A 15,712-nucleotide genomic window follows, 5' to 3' on the forward strand; every position below is an offset into this window, starting at 1 on the left:
AGCTCACTGCAAACCAAATAAAGTACAAAATTGCATCATAATTGCAAATGCTATACTAATAAGTTAGAGATGCTTGGCAAATCGTTTTGTACAAAATTATTTGAGCCCGTCTGCCACACGTCAAGGCGATCTCTAGTTAGACGGGTTCCTAACACAAAATTTTACCTGTTATGTGCCATGACGGCTACCATATAATTCAGAAAGTGCAGGTTCCACATGCATGCTGGATCTTCCTGAATTTCTGTCATTTTTGGTGCCAAAATGGCCTCCATTATATCCACGGAAAACAGTTACCAGCATGCATGCCGGGCCCACTCCACACCACTCCTGGTGCCATATGGCTTCAGTGAGTGAGGGGGAGCAGGCCAAGCTATATACTAACACTAATTAAAATCAGCCAATGGGGCAGACGAGCTGGTCAGGAGTGCACGACTAAGGAGGCAGCCACACCTCCAGCACAAGCTGCAAAGAAAAAGGGGGTCAGTCAGCACATCCCAAAGCGCAGGGGCACGTTGCTATGGCTGAGAACAAGACTGTTAAACAAAACATGCAATGCAACAGCTCACTGCAAACCAAATAAAGTACAAAATTTAATTAGTGTTAGTATATAGCATGGCCTGCTCCCCCTCACTCACTGAAGCCATATGGCACCAGGAGAGAGAGAGTGTGTGGACTCTCATTGCAGTCCCTGGTGGCCATGTGGCGCCGGGAGTGGTGTGGAGTAGGCCCGGCATGCATGCTGGTAACTGTTTTCCGTGGATATAATGGAGGCCATTTTGGCACCAAAAATGACAGAAATTAAGGCAGATCCAGCATGCATGTGGAACCTGCACTTTCTGAATTATATGGTAGCCGTCATGGCGCATAACAGGTAAAATTTAGTGTTAGGAACCCGTCTAACTAGAGATCGCCTTGACGTGTGGCAGACGGGCTCAAATAATTTTGTACAAAACGATTTGCCAAGCATCTCTAACTTATTAGTATAGCATTTGCAATTATGATGCAATTTTGTACTTTATTTGGTTTGCAGTGAGCTGTTGCATTGCATGTTTTGTTTAACAGTCTTGTTCTCAGCCATAGCAACGTGCCCCTGCGCTTTGGGATGTGCTGACTGACCCCCTTTTTCTTTGCAGACTGTTCAGACTCTGGAACAGTTCGGCTGGCTGATCAACTTCCCAAAATCCTCTCTCCTCCCTTCCCAGAAGCTCTCCTTCCTGGGGATGGTCTTGGATACCTCGGCCGCCAAAGTGTTTCTTCCAGACTCCAAGTCCTCCCAGATCCAGGGGTCGGTGTCGCATCTTCTGCGCTCCCCGTGTCTCTCCATCCGGGAGTGCATGCGGGTCCTGGGGCTTATGGTAGCCTCTTTCGAGGCCGTTCCATATGCCCAGTTTTACACTCGTTCGCTACAACGGGAGATCCTTTCCCTCTGGGACAAGACCTCTCCCTTGGTGGCTGTCCCCGATGAACCTGAGGTCGGGAAGATCTTTCCTCCCGTTCTCCTGGACGATCGTCACCACCGATGCCAGCCTCCTGGGTTGGGGCAGTGTTCTCCAGTCACGCACGGTTCAGGGGGTTTGGTCGGCGGCGGAATCTCACCTCCCGATCAACATTCTGGAGCTGAGGGCGATTTTTCACTCCCTCTCCTTGCGGGCCGCCCGGTTTGGATTCAGTCGGACAATGCCACGGCTGTGGCTTACATCAACCATCAAGGCTGTGGCTTACATCAACCATTCCAGGAGTAGACAACTGGACAGCGGACTTTCTAAGCCGCAACAAGGTGGATCCAGGCGAGTGGTCTCTGCATCCGGATGTATTCGAAGATGTTTACCACAGATGGGGCCGTCCGGATGTTGACTTGATGGCGTCCAGGCTCAACAACAAGCTCCCAGTGTTCCTGGCTCGCGCCCGGGATCTGAAGGCGTACGGGGTGGACGCGCTGGTGTCTCCGTGGCAGGACTTGAGCCTCCTCTATGTCTTCCCTCCGCTTCCTCTGTTACCGAAGGTTCTACGCAAGATCGAGGCGGAAAGGATTCCGACCGTTCTCATCGCCCCAGATTGGCCTCGCCGCGCATGGTTCTCGGACGTGGCTCGGATGCTGCCGGACGCCCCATGGCCTCTTCCCGTCAGAGAGTATCTACAATCTCAGGGCCCGCTCTTCCACCGGAATTTACAGTCTTTGTTTAACGGCGTGGCTGTTGAAACCACCATCCTGAGGAAGAAGGGGTTCCCTGATTCGGTGATTAGAACCATGATCAGAGCGAGGAAGCCGTCTTCCTCCCGGATTTACTATCGTACCTGGAAGGCCTTCCTGTCCTTTTGTGAGAACTCGGGTTTCCCTCCCCTTCGTTTTTCCACCCCTATGGTGCTATCATTTCCTAAGTCCGGGCTTGAGGTGGGACTGTCGCTGAGTTCCCTGAAGGGTCAAGTTTCGGCTCTGGCCGTCTTTTTTCAGAAGTCCCTTGCTCTCCTGGGTCCTGTGAGGACTATTCTTCAGTGGGTGGCGCATTTGGTCCCTCCGTAAGTCCCCCTTTGCCTCCTTGGGATCTTAGTTTGGTCCTGCGCGCTCTCCCGTCGGCCCCCTTCGAGCCTCTGAGGGAGGTCTCCCTGACCTTTCTCACCTGAAAAGTGGTCTTCCTTGTGGCCATAACTTCCATCAGGCGGGTATCTGAGCTGGCCGCACTTTCCTGCCAGGAGCCTTTTCTGTTTTTTCACCAGGATAAGGTGGTGCTCCGTCCGGTTCCCTCTTTTTTGCCCAAGATGGTCTCTTCCTTCCACCTTAACGAGGATCTTGTCCTACCCTCCTTTTGTCCTTCTCCGGCAAACCCCAAGGAACGGGCTCTCCATTCCCTGGATGTCGTCCGAGCCCTGAAGGTGTATCTGACGGCTACCGCCTCCGTCCGCCATTCAGACTCCCTCTTTGTGATTCCCGAGGGACCTCGTAAGGGTCTGGCGGCCTCCAAGGTCACTGTGGCACGATGGATCCGCTAGGCTATCTCCGCGGCCTATCGCGCTCGTGGTAGGGTTCCCCCGGCTCGCATTACCGCTCACTCCACTAGGGTGGTGGGAGCTTCCCGGGCAAGGCGCAATCGTGCCTCTGTGTCTCAGCTGTGTAAGGCGGCCACCTGGTCGTCCTTACATACTTTTACGAAGTTTTATCAGTTGCATTCGCTGGCTTCGGCTGATGCTGTCTTTGGCCGCAGGGTTTTGCAGGCTGTGGTTCCTGTTTGAACGTTGGACATTCCTCCTGGCAGTGCTGATATTTTTTCCCACCCCATGGACTGCTTTGGGACGTCCCATGGTCTGTGTCTCCCAATGGAAAAAAGTATGAGAAAAGGAGATTTTTTGTGAAACTCACCTGTAAAATCTTTTTCTCGTCTTTTCCATTGGGGGGGACACAGCTCCCACCCATTCTGCCTGTTGCAGGAGGGGTTTCTGTTCAGTTCTGTTTGTGGTTGGACCTCATGGGCTTTGGTCCGATGGCTTCCCTTATTTTTTGTCGTCTCCTACTTCTTTTGCAACGCCTGAGTTCCTCCTGGTGGAGCCTGGGGGTATAGCCCGAGGAGGAGGAGGAGCTCTCTTTTTTATATTTGCATAGTGTCTCTCCTACTAATACCTCTAAGCTATACCCATGGTTTGTGTCCCCCAATGCAAAAGACGAGAAAAAGATTTTACAGGTGAGTTTCACAAAAAATCTCCTTTTTGTTCTGATAGTTGACTTTTATGTTTATTGATTCTGTCTCTCACTGCCTGCATTGTCTCTCCAATGTATAGCAGACCACAAGGGCATTTAATGAGATAAATAACATTAGAAGATTCACATGTAAAGAAACCCTTTACTTCAAATGAACGTCCAGTATGTTGATATTGAAATATAGGGCCCTTGATGATGTGCGAAAATTGGAGACCATGCAGGCAGGGGAACGTGCCTTTATGTGGTGTTGACAGTACACTCTGGCGTGATATACGTTGGGTGCCTCCTATATCTGCATTAACTAGCATGTCCCTGTTACTAGGGTTCTTTCTATTGCAAATTAAAGGTGGGCTTTTAAACTCCATAACCTCTGGATAGGCTTTACCCAATAGGTGCCAATGTTTCCTGACAGTATTATCAATCTGTTTGTTAAAAGGATGAAATTTATGTATAAATGCTACCCTAGCGGTGTCCCTTTTACTAGGGTTAGTTGTCATTACAGATTGGTTAACACTACTTACTACTGGCTAGGATATGTAGAGGATATCCTCGTTCCTCGATACTTGTGGTCATTGATGATATTTTTTGCATATGGGCGGGGCCACGTGAGACCCTGTCGACGTTCATTGACAACTTTAATACATGTTGTGATGGTTTACAGTTCGTCATGTGACAGGGACATGGTTAGCTTTTTGGATATGATGATTATGAAAAATCAAGAGGGCCAGCTATCCACTGACCTTTACAGGAAGGATACAGATAGAAATGGCATTTTACACTATACGAGTGCACATCAATACCCAAATCCCAATATCAGCGGGTGAAACTGCTTGTCTCGGATCCATCTACACAGAACCAGAAACTTGAAGAAATGACCACAAGATTCGAGGAACGAATCCTCTAGCCAGTAGTAGTGTTGACCAATCTGTAATGACAACTAACCCTAGTAAGGCCCCATGCACACGGCCGTTGTTCACAGCCGTGTGCGGGCCGTGGAACCGCGGCCTGGATCCCTCCTGAGAGCAGGAGCGCACGGCGTCACTGGTTGCTATGACGCCGTGCGCTCCCTGCTGCCGGCACAGTACAGTAATACACTGGTACGATCTATACCAGTGTATTACTGTACTGTGCCGGCAGCAGGGGGCGCACGGCGTCATAGCAACCAGTGACGCCGTGCGCTCCTGCTCTCAGGAGGGATCCAGGCCGCGGTTCCACGGCCCGCACACGGCTGTGAACAACGGCCGTGTGCATGGGGCCTAAAAGGGACACCGCTAGGGTAGCATTTATACATAAATTTCATCCTTTTAACAAACAGATTGATAATACTGTCAGGAAACATTGGCACCTATTGGGTAAAGCCTATCCAGAGGTTATGGAGTTTAAAAGCCCACCTTTAATTTGCAATAGAAAGAACCCTAGTAACAGGGACATGCTAGTTAATGCAGATATAGGAGGCACCCAACGTATATCACGCCAGAGTGTACTGTCAACACCACATAAAGGCACGTTCCCCTGCCTGCATGGTCTTCAATTCTCGCACATCATCAAGGGCCCTATATTTCAATATCAACATACTGGACGTTCATTTGAAGTAAAGGGTTTCTTTACATGTGAATCTTCTAATGTTATTTATCTTTTTAAATGCCCTTGTGGTCTGCTATACATTGGAGAGACAATGCAGGCAGTGAGAGACAGAATCAATAAACATAAGTCAACTATCAGAACAAAAAATCTGTTACCTATACCAAATCATTTCGATAAATGTAGACATTCCATAGCCCAGCTGAAGTTCCAGGTTCTGGAACAGGAGATCAGACCACGCAGGGGGGGTGATAGCAAGAAAATCCTCTTACGAAGAGAAGCCTTCTGGATCCACACATTGGATACACTGCACCCTAGAGGCCTAAATAGGGAATATGAGGTTATGCATTTGTAACATTTGTATTGTTCATAACTGATTTATTGTTTATATTTTTTTCAGACATCAACTATTTAATTATCTTCTACGGGATTAGACTACAACATGTAAGGCAGTTCTCCTATCCTAGTCCTTTTTGTTATTCTAGTATGTTTATTCACATTGATGTTTTGTATCCTTTTGCGGTGTGGGATGGTCCTCCTGTCCCTGTGGGCGGTACCTTTTGTATATATATCCTGTTTTCATTACATTTGGATACACCTGTTGATGAAGGCACATTGCCGAAACGCGTCCTGGTTATAGGACCATTCCTACTTATAGAATAAAAAGTCCACTACAGCTCAGGAAGTGCCCCAGGAGCCGTGCACTGAGGACTGAAATAAGGAGGTGAGACAACCCCTTTAAGCCAACGCCATGACCCATTTCTCTGAGCGCCTTGAAACCTGGGCAGTAGGGTGCAGGGAAACGCTGGACCAAGTACACCACAGAGGAGGCATAGACCACAGTGCAAGAAGTGAGCACCTGTTAGGTGGGCAAGTTTTAGAGTTTGGCCTCATGCTCATGGGCACCACTGGGGCCACCCTTGGATGCCTTCATGTGGCACCATATTCTCTTCTAGATACCATACTTTTAGAAGACCAGACCTTGATAATATGAGCATGCCGCAAATATTTTCTCACACCTGAATTACTAAGTACAAAAAATAAATAAAACTCTGCGTGCCTCCATATTGAGGCGATTAACATCGCCAAATTATCTGTACAGCACTAATCTGTATTACACCAGTGTGCATGAGGCCTAATGGGTTAATATATATTAGCTATGCACTGTACTACAATATGTCGCATGTTTATAATGTTCATCCTGATCCTCCTGGTTCTTGACTGCTTGAACCCCTCCTGTGAAATTTACCCAGGTAAATCACAAAGAGGGATGCTACCTTACATAACCGTGCAGATTTATTTGTCATCTATTGAACCTAGAGAACTTCAGGTGTAGTAGAGAGGAGTTTGTGGTTTCACACAATATGTTTACTACATTTAAAGTGTCACCAACTTTCTTAGATGGCAGAAGTTCTGATCCATGGGGGCAGGGTGGTGGCGTCCCCAGTGATCCCTGGAATGAAAGGACAGAAGTATTGAGCAAGGAGGCTCTGCCGCCTGATCCTGGGAGAGGCAGGCTTAGCGGTGTATGGTCCATAGACTAGGATGGCTGAGCAAAGATTAAAGGGTTGTCTCACTTCAGTAAATAGCATGCATCATGTAGGTAAAGTTAATACAAGACACTTACTAATGTATTGTGATAGTCCATATTGCTTTCTTTGCTGACATTATACACTGCTGGTTTCCAGGGGTTCTGGCCTGCGCTCCTGCGCAGATACGAGGTCGCCGGGACGGGAGCTGCTGTGCATTTGTGCCTACGTGCGCTCCCACAGTCCTGGCCACCAGAACTTTCTCTACATGATAAATGCCATTTGCTGAAGTGAGACAACCCCTTTAAGGGAATTTCTTCAACCAGTCATGTGCATTGCAAAGGGAGAAATCCACAGTGGAAATCTATATCCTAAATGGAGAAGCTGTGGATTTAAAATTCACACTGCTGGTCAGATTAAGCCACAGATTTTTTTTTTTGATTTTTTTCACACACAAATCTGCAGAGTTTTTGCCTGGTGTCCACTCCCTAAGGCCTCCTGCACATGAACGTGTGCTGCCCGTTGCCGTATTGCGGACCACATTTGCAGATCCGCAATACAGTGTGCATTTACTTCAATGGGTCCACAAATCCGGAGATACGGAACGGAAGCACATACGTTCATGTGCAGGAGGCCTAAGGGGAACAACGCTCTACTGAGCGCTTCCTGTCAGTCAAAGTGGCGCGGGCAGTTAAACTGAGCAGTGCCTCTTGGTGCAACAGCAATGCCCTTGTTGCACCAAGGGGCTAATTTGCATAGCATAAAAAGCCTTTTTCTCCAGATTGGCAGTATGTGTCGAGATGGGACAAATACATAGCTCGGGCTCATCCATGATGATGATGGGTACTTATATATACTATGTTACATTAGAATATCCTGACCAGCTCAAATCTACAGAGACTGATGGTTTTTAGTTACAGGTATGTGGTGACGGATTCCCTTTAAATTGTTGAAACGGCGCTTGCTGTATGATGCCTAAACATTTCAGTGACAAATTCAGCACTGCTACATCTGTTTGAGGGTGGGGGTGCTCGTTATGAATGTAGGTTCTTCCTTTTGTTCCAGCAAGAGCTCACGATGGAAGAATCTGCAGCTTCCTTCTTTCCAGGGTACAGCACGTAGATTCCCTGTAGGCCTGTGAAACTGAAAGCCGCAGGGTATCTGCTTCTCCTTAATTTACCAATAACACATCAATTTGGTACATTCGTCATGACGTCAAGGGGGGAAGGAAAAAAAAAGTTTCTGGCATAGTCCAGAAAAAGCAACACTTAGAGGTTAGTAACCCAAAGCAATCAATTTTTTTTATTTCTATTTTTTTATTTTATTTTATTGCTGATTTAGTTCGTTGCTGCACTCGCTCGACATTTCACAGTATGTCTGCCAATAATTAGCCCCGGAAAGATGCTGAACATAGCTCTGCATCGGGCTCATCCGTGATGATGACGGGGACTTGTATGTGATGCACTGGCTGCTTTGAAACTTTTATCAGTTTTAACTGCTTTCTTTGCAACCGCAGATCCATTTACGCTGCTAATGTTTATTTAGTTGCCCAAATGTAGGTTACCAGAGAGACCACGAGTCTGAAATTCCCCCACACTGCTCCTTTTGACATTACAGATAGGTAGCCATAGTTACTCCAGGCAGCCCTGCCTCCTTGTTGTAAAGATTTGCTGCATATATGAGTAATACTTGGCATGTGATGTTAGTGATTAATGGCCTTTGTTATCAAATTAGTCTCTGCTTTTTTTTTTTTTTGTTTTGTTTTTTTTTTTCTTCTCGAAGCCGAAGTCAAGTCTTTCATAAGTGGAAATCATCTGGTAGATTGTTGCTTGAATTTTTTTATTTTTTATTAATGTATTTCATTTTGCCAGTATACGTTCTCCTATAAGGCACTGATTTCCATTCATAGCTATCAGTTTTATGTTTGTGCTCTCATCGTGCCTTTTTGTGGCATATATTGCCCTTCCCTTTTGCTTCATTTGAGGGGTTGTCCGATCTGGACATTTTATGGCATATCGGTAGGATATGACTTAAATATCCAGGAGGTGCATTCAGGTCTTAAGAATGGAGGTCCGCCATTGCCTTGGCTGTATTCTGACGTCCCATAGGAGAGATTGTCGCACATGTTTTTATCCTCTCCATTTGCTGCTATTGGACTATCGACAATAGCGAGTGCACTCGTTTGACTATTTTCAGAAGTCTGACAGCAGTGAATGGAGGGGACACCACACTTGGGGCCTGCTGTACATTCTTAGGGGGACCCATCTACCATCTTATGGCATATCCTGTCAATATACCATAAATGTCCGGATGGAGAAGGGCATCTGTCAGCAGATTTGTACCTACGACACTGGCTGACCTGTTACATGTGCGCTTGGTCCCATCTTCATATGTGCCCGCATTACTGAGAGAAATTAAGTTTTAAAATATGCAAATTAGCCTCTAGGATCAACCAGGGTGTTGCCGTTGCACCTAGAGACTCTGCTCTCTCTGCAGCTGCCACGTCCTCTGCACATTAATTGACAGGACCAGGCGTGATGCTGTTTCACTGCCTGGCCCTGTCAATCAAAGTGCAGAGGGTGCAGCAGTTGCAGAGAGAGCAGAGCCTCTAGGAGTAACAGCAACTCCCCCATTGCTCCTAGAGGCTCATTTGCATACATTAAAACATCATTGTTCTGAGCAATGCGGACACATATGAACATGGGACCAACACAGATGCCTTCAGCTGCCAAGTGCACATGTAACAGGTCAGCCAGTGTCATAGAGACAAATCTGCTGACAGAGGCCCTGTGCTGTCCGCATCCATACTTCCGTTCCGCGGCCCCCCAAAAAAGATAGAGCCTGTCCTATTCTTGTCCACAGTTGCGGACAAGAATGGCATTTCTATCATAGGGCTGGCCGTGGGCGTTCTGCAAAATGCAGAACGCTCACAGACGTTATTCGTGTTTTGCGGATCTGCAATTTGCGGACCGCAAATCACATACGGTCGTCTGAACGAGCCCTAACACAGATACTAAAATCCTGCTTTTTTACGACTCCTAATCGGGTATTAGCAGACAAACAGACATTTAAGCATAAGGACCTAAAAATTGAGAATACTTAACCTCTTGGGGACATATGACGTACCGGTACATCATGTGTAGTTCCGATCGCCGGCGGGTGGTAAACGGAACTGGGTGGCAGCTGAAATCAGTCAGCAGGCACCCTGGGACAAACCTGTGGTTTGCAGCGTTTACGGGTCATTCCTGCGGGCGGCGGTGCCATCAGGTTCCCTGTGCTGCTATAATGGGGATCCGATGGCATGGAAGGCAGCGCGATGCCTTCCTTAAAGGGGTTGTCCAAGTTATATTTATTGATGACCTATCCCCAGGATAGGTCATCAATATCAGATCGGAGGGGGTCCGACACCCGGCACCCCCTCCGATCAGCTGTTTGAAGAGGAGACTCGCACGGTGTCAGCGCTGCCTCCTCTTCACTGTTTACCTTCTAGCCGTTGCATCTGCAGTGGTGAGCAGAAGTAATTACCCATTCATTTCAATAGGAAGGCTTGGGTGTAATTACACCTGCTCACCACTGCAGATGCAACGGCTAGAAAGTAAACAGTGAAGAGGAGGCAGCGCTGACACCGTGCGAGTCTCCTCTTCAAACAGCTGATCGGAGGGGGTGCCGGGTGTCGGACCCCCTCCGATCTGATATTGATGACCTATCCTGAGGATAGGTCATCAATAAATATAACTTGGACAACCCCTTTAAGCATCAGCGCTGCCTTCCTGTGATGAGCCTGTGAGATCCAGTCCCCTGGATCTCACAGGCCGGAAGCTGTATGAGTAATACACACAGTATTAGGCCTAGTTCACACCAACGTATGGCTTTTATAGTTTTTTGCGGTCTGTTTTTCACGGATCCGTTCCGTTTTTGAGTTCCGTTGTGTTTCCTTTCCGTTTTTCCGTATGCCATGTACAGTATACAGTAATTACATAGAAAAAAATTGGGCTGGGCATAACATTTTCAATAGATGGTTCAGAAAAAACGGAACGGATACGGAAGACATACGGATGCATTTCCGTATGTGTTCCGTTTTTTTTGCGGACCCATTGACTTAAATTAAGCCACGGAACGTGATTTGCGGCCAAGTATAGGACATGTTCTATCTTTCAACGGAACGGAAATACGGAAACGGAATGAATACGGAACACATTTAGTTTTTTTTGCGGAACCATTAAAATGAATGGTTCCAGATACGGACCGTATACGGAACACAAAAAAAAACAGCCCGTACACTCGCAAAAAAAACGTTCGTGTGAACTAGGCCTTACTCATACAGCCAATGCATTCGAATACAGAAGTATTGGAATGCATTGTAAAGGGCATCAGACCCCCAAAAGTTGAAGTCACAAAGTATATATATTAGGTATTGCCGCATCCGTAATAACCTGCTCTATAAAAATATCACATGACCTAACCCCTCAGATGAACACCGTTTTGATGTGTTTTTCACTCGCGTGATAAAAACTGAAGGTTTACAAACAACATCTCCTAGCAAACATCATTGAAAAACGCATCGCACCCGCACTTGCTTGCGGATGCAATGCGTTTTTCACGCAGCCCCATTCACTTCTATGGGGCCAGGGCTGAGTGAAAAACGCTGAATATAGAACATGCTGCGATTTTCACGCAACGCAGAACTGATGCGTGAAAAACAACGCTGTACACAGCCCCATTGAAATGAATGGTGCCGGATTCAGTGCGGGTGCAATGCGTTCACCTCCTGCATTGCACCCGCGCGGAAATCTCGCCCGTGTGAACTCAGCCTTACATCACAAAAAAGTGTAATAGCAAGCGATTAAAAAGTCATATGCACCCAAAATAGTGCCAATCAAACCGTCATCTCATCCCGCAAAAAATAAGACCCTACCTAAGATAATCGCCCAAAAACTGAAAAAACTATGGCTCTCAGAATATGGGGACACTAAAACATGATTATTAATATTTTTGTTTAAAAAATGAAATCATTGTGTAAAACTTACATAAATACAGAAAAAGTATACATATTAGATATTGCCGCGTCCGTGACAACCTGCTCTATAAAAATACCACATGATCTAACCTGTCAGATGAATGTTGTAAATAACAAAAAATAAAAACTGTGCCAAAACAGCTATTTCTTGTTACCTTGCCCCACAAAATGTGTAATATAGAGCAACCAAAAATCATATGTACCCTAAAATGGTACCAACAAAACTGCCACCCTATCCCGTAGTTTCCAAAATGGGGTAACTTTTTTAGAGTTTCTACTGTAGGGGGGCATCAGGGAGGCTTCAAATGGGACATGGTGTCAAAAAAAAACAGTCCAGCAAAATCTGCCTTCCAAAAACCGTATGGCATTCCTTTCCTTCTGTGCCCTGCCGTGTGCCCGTACAGCAGTTTACGACCACATATGGGGTGTTTCTGTAAATTACAGAATCAGGGCCATAAATATAGAGTTTGGTTTGGCTGTTAACCCTTGCTTTGTAACTGGAAAAAAATATATAAAAATGGAAAATCTGCCAAAAAAGTTAAATTTTGAAATTTTGTCTCTCTATTTTCCATTAATTTTTGTAGAACACCTAAAGGGTTAACAAAGTTTGTAAAATCGGTTTTGAATACCTTGAGGGGTGTAGTTTCTAGAATAGGGTCATTTTTGGGTGGTTTCTATTATGTAAGCCTCACAAAGTGACTTCAGACCTGAACTGGTCCTTGAAAAGTGGGTTTTTGAAAATTTCTGAAAAATTTCAAGATTTGCTTCTAAACTTCTAAGCCTTGTAACATCTGCAAAAAATAAAATGTCATTCCCAAAATGATCCAAACATGAAGTAGACATTTGGGGAATGTAAAGTAATAACAATTTTTGTAGGTATTATTATGTATTATAGAAGTAGAGAAATTGAAACTTGGAAATTTCCAAATTTTTCGCAATTTTTGGTAAATTTGCTATATTTTTATAAATAAAAAAGAATTTTTTTAAATCCATTTTACCAGTGTTATGAAGTACAATATGTGACGAAAAAACATTTTAAATCCATTTTACCAGTGTTATGAAGTACAATATGTGACGAAAAAACTATCTCAGAATGGCCTGGATAAGTCAAAGTGTTTTAAAGTTATCGCCACATAAAGTGACACTGGTCAGATTTGCAAAAAATGGCCTGGTCCTTAAGGTGAAAATGAGCCCAGTCCCTAAGGGGTTAATCACTAAGTACAACTAGCACAGTTTGTCTTCATTAACCACTTAATTTTTTTCACGGAGGCTATGAGCACAGCCTAAGACCACAGGGCTCCACATTACTGCTCGTTTCATACCAGCCTCCCGTACGCAAGAGCCCGAAATCTGTTTCTGATAAAAACCTTGTTCTGTTTTGTGAAATATTATCTATTAAGTGACAGAAAAGCTGCAGGGATTTCATTTAATTTTTATTTTTGTGATATAACTCATTTCAGACAAGTCTCGTTAGTGTTCACACAGACCAGGCACCGAGGAGTCTTTTTGGACTGACTTCCCACCACCTCAGAAATCATTCAGTGTCGTGCGGCGTAACCCTTTTCCCGCAGATTGTGACCTGTAAATCACTTCTTGTCAATGTGTTAAAACCCTGCTGAAGTTAATTTAATCACTCATCCGATGATCCACAAGGTCTCATAATCCGCCATCCCACTCCTCACCCCCCCAACAGAATTGTTGTATGATAATCTTCAATTTCACAAGACTATAACCAGACGACTGAGCAAAGGATACTCCCCGAATAAAATGAATTGTGTGTGGACAGATGATTATAAAGTATTAGCATTTTACTTACCTCTTTTTATTATCAACACCTAGTAATCCAGGATATTTCATGATTTGGATTATAGAGATTTTATGGCAATTTAAGCATTAGAGGGGTTGTCTAAGTATATGAAAACTCAGACCAATCCTGTAAACTGTCTAAAGCAACAAATGAAAGTAAACTCGCCCATTTTCTCCTGTGTCACTTCCTGCGCTCCGGCCCTTTACCGCTGCTCTTTGTTTTCCTGGCTGCAGTAGTGACGTTCTGTGCGCACGAGTCACTGCTGCAGCCAATCACTGGCCTCAGCAGAGACATCCCATGACCTGTGCACAGAACGTAACCACTGCAGCCAAGAAGGTGATGTCAGCAGTGGGAGGACCGTCCTGTTTAGTGCAGGGAAAAAAACTGAAGAAAACTGGAGTAAACATTCATTTGTAATTTTAGGCCATTTATAGAGGTTGCCCGAGTTTTTCTATAATTTCTCTACTCAATAAAATGAATAAATCTAAGGTTTTGTTCGCTGTGTTCCCACTGTACGTGTTATATATTGGTAGCATCTCCGGGTGAATGTGATGTGAACAGGGCCTAAAATTACAGAACGTTTTTTTTTTTTTTTTCCCCCCTCCTGTATAGACGCCTCTTTGATAGTCTTAAAGGAAAATCTTCCTCCAAAGCCAATAGAAGTTGTACTCCCTCGTAAGAGGACCAGAAGGAAACTAATGGATTCTCCAGAAGCTTCTGAGAATGCTGGAGCCTCTAAGGCTGAAGATTCGATCAGCGAGGAGCTCAACCCCATTGTTTACACCCCAGAAGTTTTTAATAAAACCATCACCATTACCAAAGAGGTCGGACAAAATCTGGAAAGTACCAGCAGCTTTATGGCCCATGACAAGGACGTCCAGAAGTTGGGTTTCACGTTTAACTTAAAGGCTGAAGGAGCTATTATGGACTCCACTGTTATCCTCTCTGAGGCTAGCAGAAGTGTGAAACCAGAGGCTCAGCCGTCAACCAACGTGCTGCACAGGTATTTGTCTTCATGTAGATCCCCTCTCATCTGTTGTCTTACCAGCACTGCCTACAGTGATTGTTTTCATGCCATGCCCAAAACGGTTCTTCACATCGCTCACAATTTGGGGCACCCATAAATGTTCTTTTATTTAATAGTTCCTATAACGTTATATTTCCGTTATGCAGTATTGTACCAGAGCTCTGCAAAACGGGTATATAAATGTCAAGAAAATAAATACCAAGAAATTGGTAGTTAATCTGTGCCACCAAAAAGTGATGCCACTGGGTCTCAACAGAAAAAAATGTGGGATCCAGTGGGTTAAATCCATGCTGTACTTTTACAGTGATGCAGGTTTGAAGCGGGTTTCCAGCTTTTTAAATTAAAACAGTACCCTTCAAGGAAAGCATACTTATCTGCTCTGACACCCGTTTCCACTTCCACGAGTTCAGGGCTGTCTTCTCCTGTCTTCCCCAGTCCCTGCAGGTAAACTTCCTGCACAGATGGGGTCATGTGTTGCTGCAGCAGTGATAATATGTCCCCATGTGGCACTTGACCCAGCAGGGACACGTTACTGCTGCCGCCAGGCATTGGTTGCAGCGGTGCATGCTACCTCGTCTGTGTAGGAAGTGTACCTGCACAGTACAAGTATGCTTCCCTTGACCGGGGGGGGGGGGTTATTTTTAAAATACAGTGAAGTTAGGAAAACCCCTTTAAGCCCAGGGCTACGCGCTTTGCATTTCACACCTATCAGGTCAAAAAAAAAGAAAGGTCTTAAACGGTAAAAAATTTGTGATATTCACTTCATGAATCCCCTTAGGCTCCTGTTCTTATGCTTCTCTGTTCCTCACCGACCACTACAGGGACCAACCAAAGAGGAAAAACCAATAACCCCATTGAAAAATTAGAGAACACTCATAAAATATTTGTAGTTTATTAAGACAAAAAATAATAAATATGGAATAACACAAAGGTAAAAGGGGGGATGAAACGCCCCGTGTAACAGGACAGTGAGCCCCCACCCTCACCATACTAACAAGGAGAAAGTGTCATAAAACACTAAGTGTAGAGCCGCAAATTATTGGGAGAACTGTAGATTCGC

The 15,712-nt window shown here is 45.2% G+C and overlaps 1 protein-coding gene across 1 annotated transcript in view; it reads left to right on the forward strand.

Annotated features, from left to right (window-relative positions):
* LOC122920662 (kinesin-like protein KIF18A) overlaps positions 1–15,712 on the forward strand; it is a 125,137-nt gene that overhangs the window by 99,773 nt on the left and 9,652 nt on the right. The window contains exon 15 of the mRNA XM_044270339.1: positions 14,238–14,628. Within this exon, the coding sequence (XP_044126274.1) occupies positions 14,238–14,628 (391 nt within the window). The remainder of the gene's footprint in view (positions 1–14,237; positions 14,629–15,712) is intronic.

Source organism: Bufo gargarizans, chromosome 10 (genome assembly GCF_014858855.1).
Source record: "Bufo gargarizans isolate SCDJY-AF-19 chromosome 10, ASM1485885v1, whole genome shotgun sequence".
In the NCBI taxonomy this organism is placed as follows: Eukaryota; Metazoa; Chordata; class Amphibia; order Anura; family Bufonidae; genus Bufo; species Bufo gargarizans.